The sequence below is a fragment of the Microcaecilia unicolor genome, chromosome 10 (genome assembly GCF_901765095.1).
Source record: "Microcaecilia unicolor chromosome 10, aMicUni1.1, whole genome shotgun sequence".
Taxonomy (NCBI): domain Eukaryota; kingdom Metazoa; phylum Chordata; class Amphibia; order Gymnophiona; family Siphonopidae; genus Microcaecilia; species Microcaecilia unicolor.
In genome coordinates this window covers 52,938,878-52,962,665 of record NC_044040.1, presented here as the reverse complement: position 1 = coordinate 52,962,665, position 23,788 = coordinate 52,938,878, and the positions used below count along the sequence as shown (strand labels likewise).

The following is a 23,788-nucleotide window of genomic DNA, read 5'->3' as shown; positions in this document are numbered from 1 at the left end:
TGCCCCCTCCATTCATCCTTTTCCAGCAATTCCCCTCTGTCCCTGAGCCCTGCCCTCCCAATCCATGGCCATCCATGTTTGTCTGTCACCTGCCCCCTCCATTCATCCCTATCCTGCATTTCCCCTCTCTGCCTGAGGCCTGCTCTGCAATCCATATCCATCCATGCCCATCTGTCCCCTCCATTCATCCCTATCCAGCAATTCCCCTCTCCCTGAGTCCTGCCCTTCCAATCCATGCCCATCCATGCTCATCTGTCACCTGGCCCCTCCATTTTTCCCTATCCAGCATTTCCCCTCTCTGCCTGAGGCCTGCTCTGCAATCCATATCCATCCATGCCCATCTGTCCCCTCCATTCATCCCTATCCAGCAATTCCCCTCTCCCTGAGTCCTGCCCTTCCAATCCATGCCCATCCATGCTCCTCTGTCACCTGGTCCCTCCATTTTTCCCTATCCAGCAATTTCCCTCTCTCCCTGAGTCCTGCCCTCCCAATCCATGCCCATCCATGCTCCTCTGTCCCCTGCCGCCTCCATTCATCCTTTTCCAGCAAGTCCCCTCTCGCCCTTCCATGTTCCCTCCCCCCCTTCGCATCCATGCTACGCTCTCTCCCATGTCCCAGCCTGGCCCGCCCTCTTCTCCCCCCCCCCTTCGCATCCATGCCCCCCCCTTCGCATCCATGCCCCCCCCCCTTCGCATCCATGCATCCTGTTTTTTTTTTTATTCTTTTTAACTTTACCTCCGTGGCGGTTCGTGCAGCGAAGCGTCAGGGAAGGAGGCGGCGCTCCCGACGTCTAGCTTTCCCTTCGCTGTGTTCCGCCTTGTTTTGAAGGCGGAACACAGCGAAGGGAAGGCTAGACGTCGGGAGCGCCGCCTCCTTCCCTGACGTTTCGCTTCCGGATTTGTTTGTTTTCTCGCGAGGGCGGGGCAGAGACGGCAGGCTGAACCCTTCAGCCTCAGCCTGGGAGTGACGTCAGATGGCTTCAAGGCTTCAGGCTTCAAGGCTTCAAGTTTCCGGCTTCACAGAACTGAGGCTTCGGGCTTCAAGTTTCTGGCTTCACAGAACGTGGCTTCAGAACGTTGAGGGTGCGTTTTATTATATTAGATGGCGACTAAACGTGATGGTATGTACTTTAAAGATGAGCATACACATGAGGCAATCTAGGTGCAAACATTTCCACCAGCTCTATAGCTAGCCTAAGTGCTCATGCCTAAATCATAGGTACATATTTGACCTGTTTCTCTAGTATTCTATCCGGGAAAGTAGCATCAACTTTCCTTTAAAGAACAGGCTCCAAAAAGGCACCTTTTTACTATTTAAAAACAGGTACACTATTATAGAATTACCCCACACAACACAAAATGCTCGACATATTTTAAGATTCAAAATAAACGTAAAGCTTCATAAATTCCTAAATACTAGACAACGATATTCTACCAAAACAAAACAAAGCAGAACTCCCTACACCGGACTACCTCACTTACTCGGACACGCGTAACGCGTTATGTACCACTTTATTTCCCATGCCGGAAATGAACTTTCTATATTTGACTGTCTAACTATGAACTTTAATGTAATACCACCTTGTAATCTACTCTATCATTTACGAATTTCACTGCTATACCACTTTGTATTTATCAGATCCGGAAATGGCATTTGTCACTACGGCATAATGTAAGCCACATTGAGCCTCCAAATAGGTGGGAAAATGTGGGATACAAATGCAACAAATAAATAATAAATTAATAAAACATGTTACCTTATCCTTATTTGTCACAGCTTTAGATGCGAATCTGAATACAAAATAGAAAGCAAACAGTTAAGACAGCTTAAACTTTGAATTTTGTTAATTCATTTTGTCATTCATTAAAAGGATAGTGTATGCTATCTGTGATAGGACCCATTTTATGGGACCTGTGGTAGATAGAACATGCTAATAATTAGTAAATGACCCCTCCCAAGTTATAAATTAACAAATAGAGTATTACATATGTCCTAATCTGACAACCGTGATCACTTACTATACTATAATGCCTTTGTATTGCTCCATGGTGCATCTGAACCTTGAGTATTATGCTCATTTCTAGTCGCCATATCTCAAAAAAGATATAGCGGAATTAGAAAAGGTTCAAGGAAGAGCGACGGAAATGGTAAAAGGGATGGAACTCCTCTCGTATGAGGAAAGGCTAAAGAGGTTAGGGCTCTTCAGCTTGGAAAAGAGATGAATGAGGGGAGATAAGATTGAGGTCTAAAAAATCCTGAGTGGTGTAGAATGAGTAGAAGTAAATCAATTTTTAACTCGTTCCAAAAGTACAAAGACTAAGGGACACTCGAGGAAGTTACATGGAAATGCCTTTAAAACAAATAGGAGGAAATATTTTTTCACTCAACAAATAGTTAAGCTCTAATACTCTTTGCCAGAGGATGTGGTAACAGCGGTAAGCATATCTGGGTTTAAAAAAGGTTTGGACAAATTCCTGAAGGAAAAGTCCATAGTCTGCTATTGAGACAGACATGGGAAGCAACTGCTTGCCCTGGGATTTGTAGTATGGAGTATTGCCACGATTTGGGTTTCTGCCAAGTACTTGTGACCCGGCTTGGCCACTGTTTGGAAACAGAATACTGGTCTAGATGGACCACTGGTCTGACCCACTATGGCTACTCTTATGTTATTATTTTTACCTAGAATTAGAGAAAAAAGCAAGGGCTATAACAGCAGCATCCACCACTCCTCTGATTCACAAGCCAAGCACAACAATTATCTGCAACATTCTCTAATCCACAGCTATGAAGATCAGCAATACATATACATACATATATACACACACATATACATATATATATACATACACACCTCAAAACAGGTTCATAGAAAACAGGTTCTGGAAAAATTAAGAATGCTCAATAAGTTTTAAAAAACATTCAAAGCAGATCTCATTGATTGTAAATCCATTTTGCATTTTTCTCCCAAAAATAAAAATCTGAACTGATTAAAAAAAACAATTCAAACTTAAAATTGTTCGGAACTTTCTCCAAATCACCTGGTAAACACACTCAAATGTTCCCAGTAATCACAGAAAAAAAATACAGTGTCAACGTTTTCACCCACATCTGCACAACACTTTCCAAAAGTGAAGGAAAAGCACAACAGAAAAGTCAAAATCATACTGAAAGCAAATTCTGAATCTTGAGCACAAGTCAGTGTAAGTGACATAGACTTTTACAGTTCCAATGGCAACAACAGAAGATGCCAAATACTTGTGTTCTAGCCTTGGCAAAATCCTTTCCCTATGAGGAAAGGCTGAAGAATCTAGGGCTCTTAAGAGATGGCTGAGGGGAGATATGATAGAGGTCTATAAAATAATGAGTGGAGTGGAACGGGTACACATGAATCGTTTGTTTACTCTTTCCATAAATACTACAACTAGGGGGCATGTGATGAAGCTACAAAGTAGTAAATTTAATACGAATCAGAGAAAACATTTCTTCACTCAATGTGTAATTAAACTCTGGAATTTGTTGTCAGAGAATGTGGTAAAGGCAGTTAGCTTAGTGGGGGGGTTAAAAAGGGTCTGGACGGCTTCCTAAAGGAAAAGTCTATATACTAGTATTAAATTGACTTGGGAAAATCCACTTCTTATTTCTGGGATAAGCATCATAAAAAGCATTGAGCTTTTCAGGGATCTTGGATTGGCCACTGTTGGAAACAGGATACTGGGCTTGATGGACCTTTGGTCTGTCCCAGTGCGGCAATACTTATGTACTTAACTTCAAGGGGAAACTGAAAATGATAGGCCAACAATGCAACAAAACAGATAATTTCCCAAGAAATTACAACCAATGGGAATTAAAAGCTCCAGACCCAAATGAGGACACATAGATGGGACGATGAAAGAAAAAAAAATGGGGCAGACAGCAAACCAGCAGCAAGCAACAAAAGAACTCATCCTTGACAAGCTACTTCCACAGCATCACCTATAGCTAGAAGCAAAGAACAGAAGCAAGGTCAGGATGAACTGAGTGCCACTGACAGTAGATTCTGAGTTTGTGAAGACATGATCAAAAAAGCAACATATAAATGCTTTATAAAGCAAGAGCCCAGAAGAAAATAATATGGCTTCAAGTACTGAAACTAGAATTCTCTCAGAAACCAATGCAGAAAACCCTGAAGTAGGGCCAACCCAATGCATGGCTTCTACAATGAAATAGACGATGAGAACATTCCACCCTATGCAGCCATGTTAAAATGTTAAAACACAGCAGTAATCTAAAACTCATTGTCCAATGTCCTCCTTCCTGACAGTGTGTGAGCAGTAATTGGCTCACACACTGACAGGGTGATATAAAAAATATTAAAAAATAATTACGAAATGCTGGCATCTGCACTAGTCCCCCTCTCTCACTCTCTGAGCTGAATCTCCAATCCCTAGTGTCTAGTGGCACTCTCCCACCTTTTCCCTTCCCCTGACTGAAAAACAACATTCTCTGTTGTCTAGTTGCACCCCCTAACAACCTGACCCCTCTCTCAAGTCCCCTAGACCCACCTTAAGAGAGGCAGGAGCAAATCTTTCCCTTATTTGGTAGTCTCCATCCACTCTAGGAAATAAGGGGAAAACTCTGTTATTTGGCAGACTGACCCCTCAAGATGCATCCCAGGATGCATGCACCACACACGGTCAGGTGCTGCTACGGTTCAAGATGGCGGTGCTCGAGGCACGAGCGATTGGCCAACCTCCTGCCTCTTAAGAAACCCTCTGTGGGAAGGGTAGGGACATCCGGGGGAAGGGTCAGGGGTGGTAATTCTTTTAAAGTAGTGGGGAGGGTGTCAAGTTAGGGGGGAGTTTGTCAGTGGTGCACTAGACAGAGATCTATTTATTTATTTTATAGTTGAGAGCAGGGGAACAGAAGGGTCCACTAGTCAGCAGAGGCCAATGCACAAAGCAATTGGGGGCAGGGGACTCCGGTTGGGGGGAGGTGCTGCTAGACACTCACCAACCCTTCCTCGCTGCCATGGACATGATAAAACATTTATTGCATTGTATGCTCCTCAAAAGCCACCAATTCCCTCAGTGCACTGCAGCGGAATGCTTAGTGGGCTCATTACTAGCTATTTTAATGGCGTGTACAGCCCACGTCTTCGGCACAAGTTAACACCTATGCTCAACCTCCCTCTTTATTGCTTGGAAAGAAATGTGGGTATATAACCTGCAGTATCCATGCGGTTAGGCTCGTGGTAGCTTTCTGTATCAGCCTGTCAGTGGGAAACATAATTGGGGAAGAGGGATAACTCTATAACTGGGCATCTCCATTTTGTAACTCTGAGGCTGTGTGATAGAAGCCTGTTTTATAATGGAACCTAGTCACCTATAGCCGGCATGTGTGGGCACTTAAATGTGGAAGGGATGCGCATAACTTACAATATCCTGTAAATCATGCATGTATGAGGGAGCCCTGTTTATATTCTGCCCATGCTCCACCCCCTAGCAAATACGCTCTACGCAAGATAGTCACATATTTACAGAATAGGGCTAAGGCATCATACTGACATATACAAGTCTCATATCTGTATATATGCTAGGATTCTAAACATTTACAAAGGTAAGTGATAAGTGCATAAATGTTAATGTCCAGTTTAGAGAATTGCCCTTTCGGTGCATTAGCTCATGAATACCTCATCGAAAATTAGCTTTTCACAATGCATCTATTTAGTCAATATTCATGACCGATTTTATACTCATAGCTAGGTACTGTTATAACCACAGGGGGGATAATTTTATAAACTATTTCTGCATGTAAATAGGCTTTTCTAAAATTACTCCTGGGGTTATATGCATAAAGGTATGTACTGTGACAGGAAGGTGTGTACTTTTATGCAACACATGTGTAGGCATATTCTGGAATAGGCTTTGTGTGTGTTTTTTATTTTTAAAAAATGTGCTAACATTTATCCATGCTCCTGAGAAAGCATAAACATCGGTGGGTTCAATGTAGCTGTAATTTCTGCTGTTTTACTTCTAATATTTTATAAAAGACACAGGTGTTTAAGTATATTTACAAAACAGGCTAAAGGTGTCTGCTTACCCTCCACACCTAGGTGATATGTTATAAAATTACTCTTACTAAGGTGAATGGTCACTAAGGCAGGCCATACTTCTTTGATGATTTACATTCATAAAAACTCACCAAAAACTAAGTCCTACTTCTCAACTCTCAGAGCTAATCATGTTTACTGGTATGAGTTTTTTTTTTTTAATCAAGGCTTCCTATCATGGGCTAGATTCTATAAATGGCACCCAAAGGCAGGCGCAAAGAGTGAAGTGTGCTAAGCGCAAATTCTATAAAGGGAGTTCCATGCAGAATTATCTTTACAGAATACTAGCTTATGTGTATTTTATTCCAGGTGCTTGAAATAAATCACGGGGTCTAGACATAGCTACTGAGCGGTCAATAATACTAAAATCAAAATTTAAAGAAAGGAGACAAAACGGAGGGATAGACAGCAGAAACGTTTTAAGCAAAGTCATTTTCATGCCTAACTTCAGGCACAAGCATTTATGCTTGCCAAATGCTGGTGTAAATGACTGCACCTAACCACTGTTGGTTAAGCACGAAAATGGAAGTATTCTATGATGCCACACCTAAATCCCGAGAACATCCTTGACGTGCCTATGCCCCTCCATTGACATAAGTACATAAGTACATAAGTAGTGCCATACTGGGAAAGACCAAAGGTCCATCTAGCCCAGCATCCTGTCACCGACAGTGGCCAATCCAGGTCAAGGGCACCTGGCACGCTCCCCAAACGTAAAAACATTCCAGACAAGTTATACCTAAAAATGCGGAATTTTTCCAAGTCCATTTAATAGCGGTCTATGGACTTGTCCTTTAGGAATCTATCTAACCCCTTTTTAAACTCCGTCAAGCTAACCGCCCGTACCACGTTCTCCGGCAACGAATTCCAGAGTCTAATTACACGTTGGGTGAAGAAAGATTTTCTCCGATTCGTTTTAAATTTACCACACTGTAGCTTCAACTCATGCCCTCTAGTCCTAGTATTTTTGGATAGCGTGAACAGTCGCTTCACATCCACCCGATCCATTCCACTCATTATTTTATACACTTCTATCATATCTCCCCTCAGCCGTCTCTTCTCCAAGCTGAAAAGCCCTAGCCTTCTCAGCCTCTCTTCATAGGAAAGTCGTCCCATCCCCACTATCATTTTCGTCGCCCTTCGCTGTACCTTTTCCAATTCTACTATATCTTTTTTGAGATACGGAGACCAGTACTGAACACAATACTCCAGGTGCGGTCGCACCATGGAGCGATACAACGGCATTATAACATCCGCACACCTGGACTCCATACCCTTCCTAATAACACCCAACATTCTATTCGCTTTCCTAGCCGCAGCAGCACACTGAGCAGAAGGTTTCAGCGTATCATCGACGACGACACCCAGATCCCTTTCTTGATCCGTAACTCCTAACGCGGAACCTTGCAAGACGTAGCTATAATTCGGGTTCCTCTTACCCACATGCATCACTTTGCACTTGTCAACATTGAACTTCATCTGCCACTTGCACGCCCATTCTCCCAGTCTCGCAAGGTCCTCCTGTAATTGTTCACATTCCTCCTGCGACTTGACGACCCTGTATAATTTTGTGTCATCGGCGAATTTAATTACCTCACTAGTTATTCCCATCTCTAGGTCATTTATAAATACATTAAAAAGCAACGGACCCAGCACAGACCCCTGCGGGACCCCACTAACTACCCTCCTCCACTGAGAATACTGGCCACGCAATCCTACTCTCTGCTTCCTATCTTTCAACCAGTTCTTAATCCATAATAATACCCTACCTCCGATTCCATGACTCTGCAATTTCTTCAGGAGTCTTTCGTGCGGCACTCGCCCTTTGGAGTTATACATGAGATTAATTGGGTGTGGTTATAGTATAGGCTACTACTATTACTACTTATCATTTCTAAAGCGCTACTAGATGTACGCAGCGCTGTACACTTGAACATGAAGAGACAGTCCCTGCTCGACAGAGCTTACAATCTAATTAGGACAGACAAACAGGACAAACAAGAGATAAGGGAATATTAATGTGAGGATGATAAAATAAGGGTTCTGAACAAGTGAATAAGGGGTAGGAGTTAAAAGCAGCATCAAAAAGTTGGGCTTTTAGCATAGATTTGAAGAGGGCCAGAGATGGAGCTTGACGTACCGGCAAAGGAAGTCTATTCCAGGCATATGGTGCAGCAAGATAAAAGGAAAGGAGTCTGGAGTTAGCGGTGGAGGAGAAGGGTGCAGATAAGAGAGATTTACCCAGTGAACGGAGTTTCCCGGGGAGGAATGTAGGGAGAGTGGAAAGGTACTGAGGAGCTGCAGAGTGAATGAACTTATAGGTCAATAAGAGGAGTTTGAACTGTATGCGGAAACGGATAGGAAGCCAGTGAAGTGACTTGAGGAGAGGGCTAATATGAGCATAACGACACTGGCGGAATATTAGTCGTGCAGCAGAATTTTGAACAGATTGAAGAGGAGAGAGATGGCTAAGTGGGAGACCTGTGAGAAGCAAGTTGCAATAGTCTAAGCGAGAGGTGATAAGAGTGTGGATAAGGGTTCTTGTAGTGTGATCAGAAAGGAAAGGGCAAATTTTGGTGACATTATAAAGAAAGAAACGACAGGTTTTAGCAGTCTGCTGAATATGTGCAGAGAAGGAGAGGGAGGAGTCGAAGATGACCCCAAGGTTACGAGCTGATGAGACAGGAAGGATGACAGTGTTATCCACAGAAATAGAGAATGGGGGAAGAGGAGAGAAGGGGAGGAGGACGCGTGGTTCCCAGATCCATGGGTAACCTGTAATTGGTGTCAATTAGCACTTAAGGCCAATTATTCTTATAATCAATGTAGCCAATTACTTTAGGTTCAGATCTATGATCTGCACCCAAAATTGTATGCCAAACTCTGGGCAACCTATACAGAACTTGGAAGCATATGGGTTAACTGATATGCTACTGGAGTTGTACCACATCCAAGAATGGTCAATAAATGAACCACTATAACTGTGTATGAACTTTGAAGTCCACTCTTTTTATGTTATAGTGGATGATAAATTAGCTTTGCTTTTTATTAAAATAACTATGCTGGACTGTTCCTGGTTTGTCCTTTTATTAATTATCTCAGAAGTATACCATGCTAAGAAACAACAGAATTCACTTAACTTTGATTATGCAGAGACTGTAATATGAGAGTATCATTATTGGTGACAAATAAAAGTGCAATGGGAAGAACCAGCTGGAATAAATTTTAACATTCAAAATTCTGGTTCTAATCACAAGACATATGAGTTAAAGACACATCTTTCATAGCAATGAAGTACCCCATGAGTTGTATAAAGTTTCCCCCAACAACCGCCAATCACATCTTTATTTTCTATATTATTATTTTCCTGGATATGTTCACCAGCAAAATATCATTTTAGTACACAACTTACCCATTGTATTATACTAAAAAAATTAGTGTTAAAATATTTTTCTTAGAAAACTTTTTTGAACAGATAAAAAGTGGACATTTTAATATTACTGGAATCTCTATAAACACTTTGGATGTCCATACTGAGTTTCCGATGGTGAGGGGGTGTGGGGATACTGCTTGGGAGGAAAAGCATATTTGGCACTGAAATGGTGTATTCTGCTTCAATGAATACAAGATCGACCTCTTGGGATTTGGAGAGTCCAGATCCATGTGTTGTTATAAATGGAGTGTCTCTCTGCGATACAGTCATCAAACGTAATGAAAAAAAAAGGGTCTGTACAAATACGGAATTTGTTTTTGATGACCATCTTCTCAGAGATGGAATGAGATATTGAACAGGATAAAACTGTTATTTTTGGGGAGGAAGGGGAGCAATAATAGATATAAGGACTTACTGGCTGAGCATAACTCATTTAATAATATTGGCTCTGTTGGGATGTTTCTGATTTAATGAAAGTACTTGCCTCGGGGGGGGGGGGGGGGGGGCTGCATTATGTATGTTATTTGTTTTTATTGACAACAGAAATGATTTAACCTAAACAAACTTTAGCACGTATGTAAGTGCCAAAAGAGCTTTTCTGTAAGGGCATGCCTAAGTGGAATAGCACGTAAATACAAGGGGGCCTAACTTGTGGGTGGAGCACATGCACTCTTGCTATATTTTATCACACCCAGCTATACCAGGTTTATAGCTGATTTAACTACATGCCTATATGTAAGGCATGCCGACATCAAGTTACGCTAGTATTCTATAATGAAATCTGAGTGTCCAGATGCTGTTATATAATTAGCTGTCACTATGCCACATGAAGCGCCTAAAAGGAGGTGTCTACTTATAGACCTGCCTCAAAAGTATTTACATTATTCCACAATGGGGTAAAGTAGCTGCCTAGTGGCTAGAGCAATGGGTTGAAAAGCAGGGAAGCCGGAGTTCATATCTCATCGACTTTTCTTGTGACTTTGGGGAAGTCACTTAAATCTCCATTACCTCAGTTCTTAGGTGACAAGGAAATACCTACTGTACCTGAATGTAACTTACTTTGAAAAGTTGTGAGCTAATCCCAAATACAAGTGTGCATACTTTTATCACCATAGAGTAGTGGTGTTCCCAAGGACAAATTTAGGTCTACGGGTACTTCTTTCACAGAGAAAAAGTTCAAAAAGAAAGTATTTACACCTTTTCCCTCTAAGAAATGGCATAAAGCCCACAAGTAGAACTACAGATTTTGCATCACTGTAAGTAGTTTAAAATTACCCCCCTCCCCCTCTATACAACATTTGACATTTTGATAAGTCAGAATTAACTAAGAAAATTTAATTTACAGTTCTCTAGTAAAAATAAACACAAATAACAATCAGTATTTTTCCTTTAGATGTGTATAGTCAGGACTGTAGTATCTCAGTACCTTCCATCATCCAGAGATGTTTCGCTGGCAGTACTATCATCAAACACTTCAAGTGGATTTCCATTAGCGGACATAACTGGCTGATCGTTAGATTTAGGAGTTAGTTTTGAAATCCATTTTTTACTTTGATTTTTTGAACCATCCTCCCAAACTGATGGCAGATTGTTCCTTAAAATTAATAAACAAACTTCAGTACTTTCAAATAAATTACTGCAAAAAAAAAAAAAAAAAAGACCCATATACAGAAGACATGAAAGATACAGAAACAGTTCCAACTATACTAGGTGCCACAGTTTGATTTCAAAGAACCGTCAAACACACCTTGAGGTGTTGCCTGTACATATTACATCTGAGTTCCAAAAGGAAAAAAATCTTTGATGCAATGAATACATTAAGCGAAAAACTAGCAGGCAATTTGAAAGACTGAAATCATAGCCCATAGCAGTCACTTTAGAAGCACTATTAGTGTTTTAAATATGGATATCCTGGCACATTGATGTCTAAACTCCTTAAATATCTAAAGTGCAATCTCAGAACAGGTCAGAGCAAAATGTGGATGCAGTAAAAATGTTGAAAATGGCCAGGGATGTGTTGAGGCACATCATGAGTTGTACAGTCTTGATGTCCATCGCTGATTCTGGGTAGTAAGTCAACGTGCAGGCAACACAAAAAAAATTGTCAGAACTTAGATCACCTATAAAGAACGAATAAATGCCGCCATTGCATAACCCTATGACTCCTTATGTTGGTGCTGACTGGAAGAAGGAGAGAATCTGTAAGCTTGAATGCCACCTGTTCACCCAGGTCTATCTGTCTTTAACCCCATTGGTCCCATCCATGTCACTAGCCTTCTACAGCCCAGTTCAGACCCCTCTGCCCTACCTATCCCCACAAACATTTCCGCTGCTACCTTTTCCCATATCCACCTGTGTGGATCCTCCTCATCCATCAATGACCCTGCCTCAACCAGGTCCTTCTCTGCTTGCATCTGCCCATCCACCTCTCAGTTCTGGGTTTTGGTGGTGGAAGTTGTAGGCCATGAGCCTCCAGAACATCTGGACTGTTGAGGCCATGCTGCACAAGGTACACTGGAAAGAGAGGAGAATCAATAAATCACATCCTTACCAAAGGATATATAGGCCCAAGTCACAGTTCATTGACCTCACTGAGGAGCAATACCATAGGGAACTTCCACTTTGAAAATGCAGGCAATCATCATCTGTCAACAGTTGGCACCCCTCATCTGCCCCACCATTCACAGGGGACAATCCATGCCCATGCACCTCAAAGTAACCAGCCTTTCTCGCTACTGGCAGTTTCCAGACGGTCCTCACAGCCACTTCAGGCCTTAGCCAGTCAGCCACTTCCCACTGAATCACAGTTCCCTTGTGGCCCTCCTCACATACACCACTAACTGCATAGCATTTCCACAGAACCAGCACCAAAGAGAACACACAATGAATCAAATTCTGTGAAGCAGCCTGTTTCCCCTCTGTCCTCAGTGTCATTTGACTTCATCCATATGGCCGTCAGGCCCCCAAAGGGAGAAAGCTCATTTACCAGAACAGGAAGGCATTTTACTCTCTCACTATGTAAGTAATGTGCAATACTCGGGGAGATCACTTATCCCTTTCCATAATTCCATGGATCCTGTCATAGGTTCATACATTCTGGCGCACTCAGGGATACATGACCACTTTGAGAGTAGAGAGATCACTGGCCGCTGGCTCATAGGTAAGAAGCACATAGACTGCTGCATCTTTGTCATACCCAACAGGACCTGGAAATTCTTTAGCATCACCCAAATAATATCCAAGCCAGAATATATATATAATAATTTAAATAATAAAAGACTATACTCCAATTAAAATTGCCTCCACACACATGTACCTCAGGCTAATGAAAACTGAAACTAAAAGCCACAGTGCTTTTACAGTGGCTGACTTTGCACAACATTTGGAATGACAGCTGATGTCAGGTCTCCACAAATTTTCAGCTTCCACTGAAAACACGGCTGTAGCCTTTTAGCCGAAACCAAAACTAGACAGAAAAAAGATTTTGTGCCACTTTCGGCACCATGACCGAAACCAAAACCTGGTCTGCCTCTAGCTGTCTCAGACAGTTAAATGCTTCGGGACAATGCTCTTTTTTTTTTTTTGTGCTCTCCTTGTCGGTGGTCAGATGTGGGTAATTCTATAGATGCCAGCCCAAGTCTGAGTTTGGGATGCGATACAGTGCCTCAGGATGAGACTTCAGCTCAGATTACCTCAGAATGTGCAGGCGCAGGATGTGATATCAGAGGTTAGTGCATCTGAGTTTAAAAAAAAGGTTTGGACAACTTCCTGGAGGAAATGTCCATGGTCTGCTTTTTGAGATAGACATGGGGAGAGCCACTGCTTGTCCCTGGGATCAGTAGCATGAATCTTGCTACTATTTGGGATTCTGTCAGGTACTTATGATCTGAATTGGCCACTGTTGGAAGCAGCACAATGGGATAGATGGACCATTGATCTGACCCAGGTATGGCTTTTCTTATAACCCCAAATGTCCCTATGCCACAGCCTAGTTCACAACACCAATGTGCAAGCAGCTGGGGCAGTAACCCACCACCTGACCCTGCTCATCCTATGTCCATTCTTTCACTTTCCCCATCTCATGCAGGTGATCGGGGCTACCCACAGAGGGGGAAGAGAAGGGAATGGGACTTGATATACTGCCTTTCTGTGGGTTTTGCAACTACATTCAAAGTGGTTTACATAGTATATACAAGTACTTATTCTGTACCTGGGGCAAGGGAGAGTTAAGTGACTTGACCAGAGTCACAAGGAGCTGCAGTGGGAACTGAACTCAGTTCTCCAGGATCAAAGTCCGCTGCACTAACCACTAGGCTACTCCTCCACTAGGCTAAAGACCTCCATCATCAGACCCAGAAATGAGGCAGAGGAGTGGTACAACAGGGCACACCAGAAAACCAGAGTCATCATCAAATGCACCTCTGAACTGCTCAAGATACGATTTAGATCACTAGATCGATCCGGAGGGGAGCTGCTTTACAGACCAGAAAAGATCTACAATATGTTCATGGCCTCCTGTATCCTGTACAATCTGGCACTGCAGTGCAGAATACCACTCTCTGAAGGACTGCAGACATGGGATAGAGATGCAGAGGAGGTGGAGGCTCAGGCACCACAAGCACAACAGCATGTACATTCACACCAATATTCAAAGTTGTTAAATCACAAGAGGATTGTGAAAAATTACAAGAGGACCTTACAAGACTGGGAGACTGGGCATCCAAATGGCAGAGGGTATTTAATGTAAGCAAGTGCAAAGTGATGCATGTGGGAAAGAGGAACTTGAACTATAGTTACATGTTGCAAGGTTCCACATTAGGCATCACCAACCAGGAAAGGGATCTAGTTGTCATCGCTGACAATATGTTGAAACCCTCTGCTCAGTGTACAGAGGTGAAGAAAGCAAATAGAATGTTAGGTATTAGGAAAAGAATGGAAAACAAAAATGAGGACATTATAATGCCTTTGTATCACTCCATGGTGCGACCCCACCTCAAATACTGTGTGCAATTCTGGTCACCGTATATCAAAAAAGATATAGTGGAATTAGAAAAGGTACAGAGAAGGGGGACGAAAAGGATAAAAGGGATGGGACAACTTCCCTATGAGGAAAGGCTAAGTGGCTCTTCAGCCTGAAGAAAGATGGCTGAGGGGAGATATGATAGAGATCTATAAAATGGATGGAGTGGAACGGGTAGACGTGAATCGCTTGTTTACTCTTTCCAAAAATACTAGGACTAGGGTGTACACAATGAAGCTACAAAGTAGTAAATTTAAAACTAACCGAAGAAAATACTTCTTCACTCAACATGTAATTACTCTGGGATTCGTTGCTAGAGAATGTGGTAAAAGCAGTTAGCTTAGTGGAGTTTAAAAAGGGTTAGGAAAAGTCCATAGGCCATTATTAGGATGGACTTGTGGAAGATCTGCTGCTTGTTTCTAGGATGGGCAGCATAGGATGTATTGAACTTTGTTTGGCTCTTGCCAGGTGTCTGTGACCTGCATTAGCCACTGTTGGTAACAAGATGCCGGACTTGATGGATCTTTGGTCTGTAACAGTATGGCAACACTTATGTACTTATGTTGTGTGGACTGTGACCCTGAGTGTAACGAAGGAGAGGAGGGTGATAGCATGGTCTTCCACCATGTCACAGTTGCAATGTGCATGTAGCAGCAGCATGGGGGAAGGGCTGGTGTTTTGGCTGAACAGAAGTAGGCAATGGGGGTCTTTATTTGGAGGGAACATACCTCTCCACAGTTCCAGCCAATGCCGTATGTCCACCAGTAAGAAGGAGTTGGTCCTCCAGATTACACTGCAGCAGCTCTTTAGTGCCTCAATGTCCCTGGTGACTTTGAACATTTTGTAAGATATGAGGGGACAGAACAACCTTTATTCCGGTGTCACTGCTGATATCTGTGCAACACCTCCCCTAGCACATTTTCAGAATGTCCTTGTACAGGTGTTAGGGCGTCCCCCAGTTCTGTGTGATAGTTAGGTACCATTTGGCCTATGGCTGTGTGCATTATGGGATGATGCTCCCTGGCTCAAGGGCATACAGCCTATGAGTGACACACTCAGGGTGGCACATGGAGAGTTTTGGTTGATGTTTGGGACCATCTGTCAGCCACCCCCAGAGTAAGGTGTCATCTGCTGTCACAACATTGTAGTTGATTGGGTGCTGGGGGATGATGGAAGTGTGACAAGGTGGCCTATACATCATGCGCAGTCCTGCCAGGGATGGTCCAAGTAGATGCAACTGTCAGGTGTCTATGGTTGTCACAGAGCACATGAGGGCCACGCTATGTAGCAAGCATGCAGTGTGAATGTGTATTGGCCACCTTGTCATTGTGCTGTGAGCTTGGATGTCTGCAGCTTGGTAGCTGTGTGGTTTGCCATGGTTTCATATAGGTGCAGTGGGTGTGGGGGCTTGTGGACAGTGTAGGTCCTTACCTTGCCAGGGTCTTACACATCTCCTTCCAGACCCTTCATGCTTAGGGGACCTACCCCTGCACTCACAAAAGAGGCACACCTTATTCTGGAAGATAGGAGTGCCAGGTTGCCTTCTTTTTCTGAAAAGTTTTGCTGTCTCCTTGTTTCCATCTTTCACATGCATGTGACAGGTCTTGGGTGTGTAAATGTTTGTGTCCAATTTATAGAATTGCCCTTTCAATGCCTCCTCTTGAGGCATTGAACCTGCACGAACTGCACACATAGCAGTGCAGGGTAAGTACTGTGCACTACTTGCAATGTTCAGTTCATGCCCATTCTCCGCCCATAACCCATCCATTTCCCTGCCGGCTAACATGGCATGCAGTTAATGCACAAATTAGCTCAGTTTTAAGGACTGTATTGAGGTTTCTAGCAATTCGATTCTAATTGTTTTAGTCTGTACTAGACCTTTACTCTTCACCACAGAATAAAGATGTGCTTTATATGCTAGTCTCTTGACACATCTGTTAGGACTTGTTTCTCATTTTCAATGATAACAGTTACTACTCTCACGTGCTAACAGTGCAAGGTAACTGCTTAGTAAACTTTAGTAAAAGGGTCACTTAGCTCTCACTGTTAGTAAATGACTCCCCTGTGTTGTAAACCAAATAAAAGACTTTCAATTAAATTGGATGCTGAAAGAGAAGGAAAACTACCATATCAAATGCAAAACAATTTTTAAAGTTCTGATGATCATTGTTACTGACTTTTGAAATGCTTACCTTTTCAAAAACTTATGCAGTGACTTTGCTTGGCCTTTGGTGGAAATACTGTTCTTTACTTGTTTTTTAGCAAGTGTGTTTTTTTTCCCTCCTTTTTCTGTGCTCTGGTTTCCTTTTAGATGAAGCTTTTTCTTGTCACCCACCATCATCTTTTGCATAGTGGCAGTTTCATGATTTCCTCTCAAGGGCAATGTTTTCATTTCATCATATTGTTGTCCGTCTTGGGTATTCTTCCTTTTTTCCTCATCAATCTATAACAACATGACATTTTCAATCTCTAGGAATTAGCTCATATTTTCTAACTAAATATATTTTTACCAAACTGTACTAAAACTATGCTCCCCCCCAAAAAAAAATTATATATTTGCTTGCAACACTTCTGCATTCTTTAAATCCTGCATTTTGTGAACAATTTTGGCACTGAAGCTATTTCTGCATGATCATTTTCCTCTAGCACTATATCCTTTGTATATTACCCTTAAATACTCAAGGTCACCAAGAAGAAAAGAACATTTTACAAAGCAAACAGTACTTCTACCACAAACAATTAAAAGGGACAAAAATTGCAGAATACATCATTAACCTCAGAGAAGCAACTTGTTAAAGAATGAATCGTTTTGATTAGCAACAGCAGAGCTATAGTGCGAATGGAGGAAGATCCCCACAAGTCATGTGATTTGACATAAATTTCTGAATGAAAGTCAGTTAAGTAAAGAAATGCTTCAAAGAAGAGAGTCACAGGAGAGGTCAAGTAAATTCCACAAACCACACCACAGTGAAAAGATATGGATGAATATCCTGTTCAAAAGTCACTTCTTTGGTCTAATTAAGAAATGAAAATTCTTAGCTATCCCAGAATTTTCTAAAAATTCATGGAAAAATTATTTTTTCCAACTTTTCTTATCTATGCTTTTCATAAATAAGCTACACATCTGAATCTTCTGATGCTATACTATCTGCTATTGCTCTAGTGAAAAGAATGAAAATGAACAGGATGGCTGATATGGAGAAAGACCAGAGAAGATGGAGCTGCAGCAGATAAACTTCTACCTCTTTCAGAAGCTGTGATTTTTGTTTCTCCAAAGTGAGGAATACTACTTGCAGCATTCCTACCTCATTCTTAAATCTTTGCATATCTTGTTTCAGTTCTTTATCCAGCAGCATTTTTGGCATTTCACCCTCAGACAGTTGAGATGCACTCAAATTTTCAAGTTCAGTGGCAAAAAATGGAGATGTTCTAGTATTGTGGTCTGTAGCAAGTTCACTCTCTAATTCATGGAGGTCTGTATTTGTTTGTAATGGACTTTCACTCTTCACCACAGCAGAATAATGTGTTTTATTTGTTAGATCTTCGACAAGTCTGCTAGGACTTTTGCAAGATATATTTTCAGTAAAATCATGCTTTAAGAAATATTCTTGGCTCTCTTCTGAGTCAGAATCTACATCTGTGAAATTCTCATCTACTGCACTACTTCTCCAGGTAACAGAGGGCATATACGATTTTATTTCTTCTGTGAACAAGTGTGGGCTGGCCAATTCATTCTTTTTAATATTGTGAGAAAAGCTATTCTCCTGTACGTCCAAAATAGGTTCTATACTTGATCTGTTAACATTTCTTTGTAGCTGGAAAGAACTATCATGATGGTCTTGTTCACTTGAACTGAAATGTGAAAAAGAATCTCCTGCACTAAAGTCCTTTTGCTCTGGCACAGGATTTAATTCTGTTATAGGTATAGAATTCTTAATGTTCACCACATTTTCCTCTGCTTTATTTCTACAAAGTGTTACACCAGGCTGTGCCTCATGCTTGCTCTGTGATTCTCTCAGATCATTTTCTAGGGCTGAAGATGTAAGAGAGACTTGATTGATCTTACATGTTTCACCAAATCTTTGTTTCAGTTCAGCTGTAATATATTTAAAATTATTTTTCACTTCTTTTTTCTCATTTTCAACCCACATTTTTTCATATTTTTCCTCCCAGGTCATTTCTGAATCTGATGTTTCATCTGCTTCAGATTCCTCTTTCTGCTTCATTGCTTTAGTTGCAATTTTCAGTTGTAATTCTGAGATCTTTTCCTGATTAGTACTGGTTTCCGATGCTGCTTTTTCTATTAACTTGGATGATTCTAACACATGTTTATTCTTCATAAAACATGAACAGAGATAAAGAAAAATCAGAGAATAAACAGCAGTTACAATTCACTTGTTATGCTTATGCTTCAAACTTGTCAAAATTACAGATATACTAGTGCAAACTGTCACTGGGAAACAAAAGTCTGCATTATTCCTCCTATTTGAGATAGTGTCACCAGATGGAAACTTGAAACTTCAACTGCTAAAATATAAATAGCTATTTCAGTATTCAACCTCATTAAATAGGGCATAATTTCACAATTTTGCAGTGCTTAATGACATAATAAACATGTCTATAGCTTCAGTAAAGACTTTTGTCTTCAATGAAGTGCTTTCGTTCAGTGCTACCTTCAAGGTTAGTCCCTACTCTTTTCAATTTCTTGTTCATATGCTTGTATTCCTTCTAATCTCAAAGGCAAAATTGTTTACCTGTAACAGCTGTTCTCTGAAGACAGCCACTCATCAATTACACAAGCAGGTCACAAAGTTATATGTAGTACTCTACAGAACAAAATTCCAGAAAAGACAGGGGGGGGCAGATGAATAGCACTAGTTAACTGGATTAATGCCTTTGAATAAATATACCCTCTGATATTGCTGAGGCGGTCTGTGGGCAGGGCTTGGGCACAGCCAGAGTTTATCCAGTTAGTGGCAAAATTCAGACTGCTTCCTGGATAACAAACCAGATAAAGTTAGGATAGCAAAAAGACTTTCCAGGCTCTAAATCTTTTCTTTTTGTGCTGCAATTCCAGTTTAGCAAAAATATATAATGCAGAATACAAATTCCAAGAGAAGGGGGAGTGGGAGGGATTATGTGATCGGTGAACACCTCTTTCAGACAATCAACTTTGCTTTCTCTGAGGACAAGCAGGTTAACCATGTCATACAAGTAAGACTTTGTGTCTAAGGGCTGCCTACTGCAAAACAAGTTAGGCAAAATGTAGTCTCTTTGGGAGCACAGACAAGTGTCATACTTATCCTTTGTTGGTGGTGTATTTCCTCTTCTCTTTCCTAGACCCTGGATCAGAGTATTCTCCTGATATTAACGTGAGCCTGCCGCTCCATGCTTAAGTCAGTCAGCACAACAGGGGCCAATGTACAAAAGTTCCTGGAAAGAACCACTCGTTATTTCCACCTTGGTAAAAATTATCAAGGTGGAAATAGCGAGCAACTCTCAAAAGAAATTGCAAGCAAATGAGCTGCATGGATTCTTAGCATGCAGCTCGGTAGGACAAGTGCCAGGGATTGGTAAGCGTGGCTGCTATGCGCATGCCCAGAACACCTCCACAGCGTTTCATGTCTTAGCTTTCTGTTCACGATTTTTCAAAGTGAAGCACTCAATGGAACACTTTTTCATTCCAGGCCCCCACCTTGAAACAACTGCCCTAAAGTTCCTTTTTGCGATCTGGCTCAAAGACCTATGACGTATAAACCCCCTGTTACTGCTTCATGGCTCTTCCCCCCTCCAATACTGATGCGGAATAAGCTTTAACAGTCACCAGCTGCCTTCCTCTACCTCTTTTTGCATGACTAGCTCCTAGTCTGCCCTTAGCTGCTGGCTCAGCTCCAGAACGTTCCCCGAGCTCAGCAGGGGAGGGTGGGTTTTCAGGTGTAGATGAGACAGAAGGAAGGAGCGGGCCTGGGAGCCGCTATCAGCAGTCCTGTGTGGTGTTGTAAGCATGAATTGCTGGGCTCTTACAAGAACGTGTTGCAGCCTTTGCTGTTTCTGCTAGGGATGGCTTTTATCGAGCCTGCAGAATTTTTAGCTCCAAGCAGGTAAGCAAAGAACCCCCGGCATCAAAATACAAATGAGGGGATCCGGTGAGAGGATGGGAACTGCCAGCTGCAATCGGCTTGCTTCAGAAGCTTCATTAGCTTCTAGTGCTTGGCATAAGCCATTTGGCAGACCCCTGGCTTTAAGCGATGCATATTCCCTTTTTAACAATTACATTGGGGATTACGGCAAACATTTTAAACTGGTGTCACCATGATAAAACTTTCAACACAAAGGAATTTTCAAGAGTACAAAAGATGAAGCAACCTCAGGGGGTACAGTAGGAGAAGGAGAAAGTAGGAGAAAAGGGATAGCTGTCATGCTATGACAGCTCCTGACCTCCCATAAAAAATCTGTCATAAAAGGTAGGGGGCTGAATTTTGTGCATCGCTCGTAGATCGCTATGCACCCCACTGAATACACATTTGATATCCCTCAGAATTCACATCTGAATACTGATCAGCTCATTTTAATAAATTTAACATACTATTCCCATTGTCTACTGCTGCAAACATTAAAAAGCATGCAGAGCCCTTTTGTGCATCTCCCACTGAATACTGTGCTCACTGAACTGGCTGAAACCAGTCAAACGTGCATCTTGCTGGTCTGGTAAGTTTTGTGCATCGGGCCCTTATAGAGAAACAATTAGGCATGCACCACCACAATGAATGAATGGATGCAAACTGTGCAGTAGTTTTAGAAAAGACTTCCATATTTAAAACTTTTTCCATGTGGAAAGAGCCATTTTTAATATAATGTGCAGAATACACATACACAAGTATTACCATGTTGCTCTAGATCCTTCTGTAATGCTAAATGTCTACTTTCTGTTATATCTCCACTATTCAAGATGTATTGTAAGCCACATTGAGCCTGCAAAGAGGTGGGAAAATGTGGGATACAAATGCAATAAATAAAAAAAATAAAAATACACAGGTAACAATCCTTTATGTTTGTTGTTTAAGTGGGTATTCCCAGGTGTCAGAGTTGGGCAGATTTTTAGCATTCAATACATGTACATTGCAAATGCAAAGTATTTGTATATAGCCTGCCAAACACACATGGAAAAGTGTGATACTTAAGGATGTCACTGAGGCTATTGGGGGGGGGGGGGGGGATGGATGAGGGTTGTAATGGCTTTATGAGTCAGCCCTAGGAAGTCAGCCCAGGATCAGGTGCAAGTCACAGAAGGAAACCCATAGGCTGAAGCCCTAGGAGTTGTGTGGGCGGGGGATGCAAAGACAGGCAGGCTCATCCTAGGGGAGGGTGTGGTCAGCTCAAGTAGAAAGGAGCAGGCAGCCAAGCCCCTAGGAGTAAGATAGGAGCTGCCTGTATATCACGCCTACTCAGTTAAAGGATAGCTAGGAGCCACAGGGAAGACTGGGGAATGTGACAGTAGGAAGTAACCCTAAGGAAAAACCCTAGCAATAAGCATGTGGTGAGCCAGAAGAGTACAGACAGCAAACAAGCTCTTACCTGGAAGAAAGACAATGGGTGGGAGGCTTTGGAGTTGAAGGTCTGATTTCCAAGGAGGAGAAAGGGAAAGAAGCTAACCTCCAGGCACACCAGATTGATCCTCTGAGATATGCTAAGGATGTGGGGGAGGGACAGGAATAGGCTGAGGCAGTCATGCAAGGAAGCCTAAGATGGAAGGGAAGATACTGTAGGCAGCCTGGGAATTTTCTCTGACTGATGCATCCTATGGGAAGGATCAATAGCCAGAGTACGCTCTTGGGAGAAAAGAAGGAGGTGGGGCTCAGAAGATACTAGAAAAGAAGAGGGCAACTAAATGGGAAGTCTGGGGAGAAACAGGAGAGCGACATCCTCCTCCTATGAAAGCCAGGGTGCCTGAAGAAGATAAGGACTTCGGGTTTCAGGAAGCTATGGAGAGCTGGTGGCTTTCTTTAAAGAACAGCGAGTGAAATGTAATTCCTTTATGTTTCTATGGCACACACTTTCCCCATTCGCACATCACTTCTATACACTTCTTTCTTTCCTCACACCTGTCTTTTACTCCCATTCCCTTCCCTTCTGTCTCATCTTACTCCTGTCTCCACTTCCCTCTCCCACCCTCCACTCTTCCCATGTGTTGCAGTCATCAAGCAAGGTGCACATGTGGACACACACACGGTCCTGCAACGCACAGCAAGGAACACACTCACGTACACAAACACTCTCATCCTCTCTCTCCCCCCTCCACCAAATAGTGACCAGAACCAGTCTGCGACAAGTGCAAGCTTGGGCTAAGCTGTGACCATGGTGACTGGATGAGTTTGGGTGGAATCATGCTTGACAGCTTTAGCTGTTCTGGCCTCTACAGCAGTGACTATTCCCATCTCATCACCTTTTTCTTGGGGTTATTGCCACTTCCATGCAGAAAGGAGGAGAAGGAAACAAAGCAGATGGAAAGCTCAGCAAGAGGCAGATAAGAAAGCACCACTAATACTGAGATTGGGCTGCTCACAATCTGCTAGCTGCAAGAAGGAGGGAAAAAAGGGGACAGGATAGAGCAAAAAAGCAAAACACTTGTTCTGGATCTAGATCAGACAGTGGAATAGGAAAAACATGGAGGGAAAGAAAATCTTTGTAAACAGGCTGCCATTTGGGGATGCACCCAACAGCCTTGGCATGTAAGGGGATGGAAAGTGATTTTTGGCCCGAGTAGGTTTCAGTTTGGAAAAGCTGAAAGGAACTTTGGAGCAAACAATTTGGAGGATGTTTCAAACACTGCAGATACAAATGACAGGGTAGGACCTATCAAGGGAAGACACTAGGAGGCTTTGGAAAAGCTGCTGCCAAATAGAGGCAACATAGGAGGCAGACCTAACTTCCAGATGGGTCCAGACTCAAAGCTGAGACTCAGTGGTGAGACTTCAGACCTTCTGCTCAAGACTTGGTGCTTGCTGTCGGCCTTTGGCTCATGACCTATATATTTGCTCAAACTTTCAAGACAGCACAACTCTCGGGTTTAACCTTGAAATGAGGTATCAAAGAGGCTGAAGACATCCTCAACAAGACCTGTTCACCAGTGCAACCATGGTAAGTTTCCTGGGTCATATGCTGACTCTTTGATGCCAACTTCTTGGAACTAAGCTCAAGGGGATTCACTAAACTGTTACCACATGCTATCAAGTTTACCAATAGCGTG

The 23,788-nt window shown here is 42.3% G+C and overlaps 1 protein-coding gene across 1 annotated transcript in view; it reads right to left on the bottom strand.

Moving 5' to 3' along the window:
• ANKRD26 (ankyrin repeat domain 26) overlaps window positions 1-23,788 on the bottom strand; it is a 315,986-nt gene that overhangs the window by 103,797 nt on the left and 188,401 nt on the right. The window contains exons 20-22 of the mRNA XM_030216173.1: window positions 16,734-16,984; window positions 10,948-11,115; window positions 1,757-1,790 (exon numbers count right to left, since the gene is read on the bottom strand). Coding sequence (XP_030072033.1) covers window positions 1,757-1,790; window positions 10,948-11,115; window positions 16,734-16,984 — 453 coding nt within the window. The remainder of the gene's footprint in view (window positions 1-1,756; window positions 1,791-10,947; window positions 11,116-16,733; window positions 16,985-23,788) is intronic.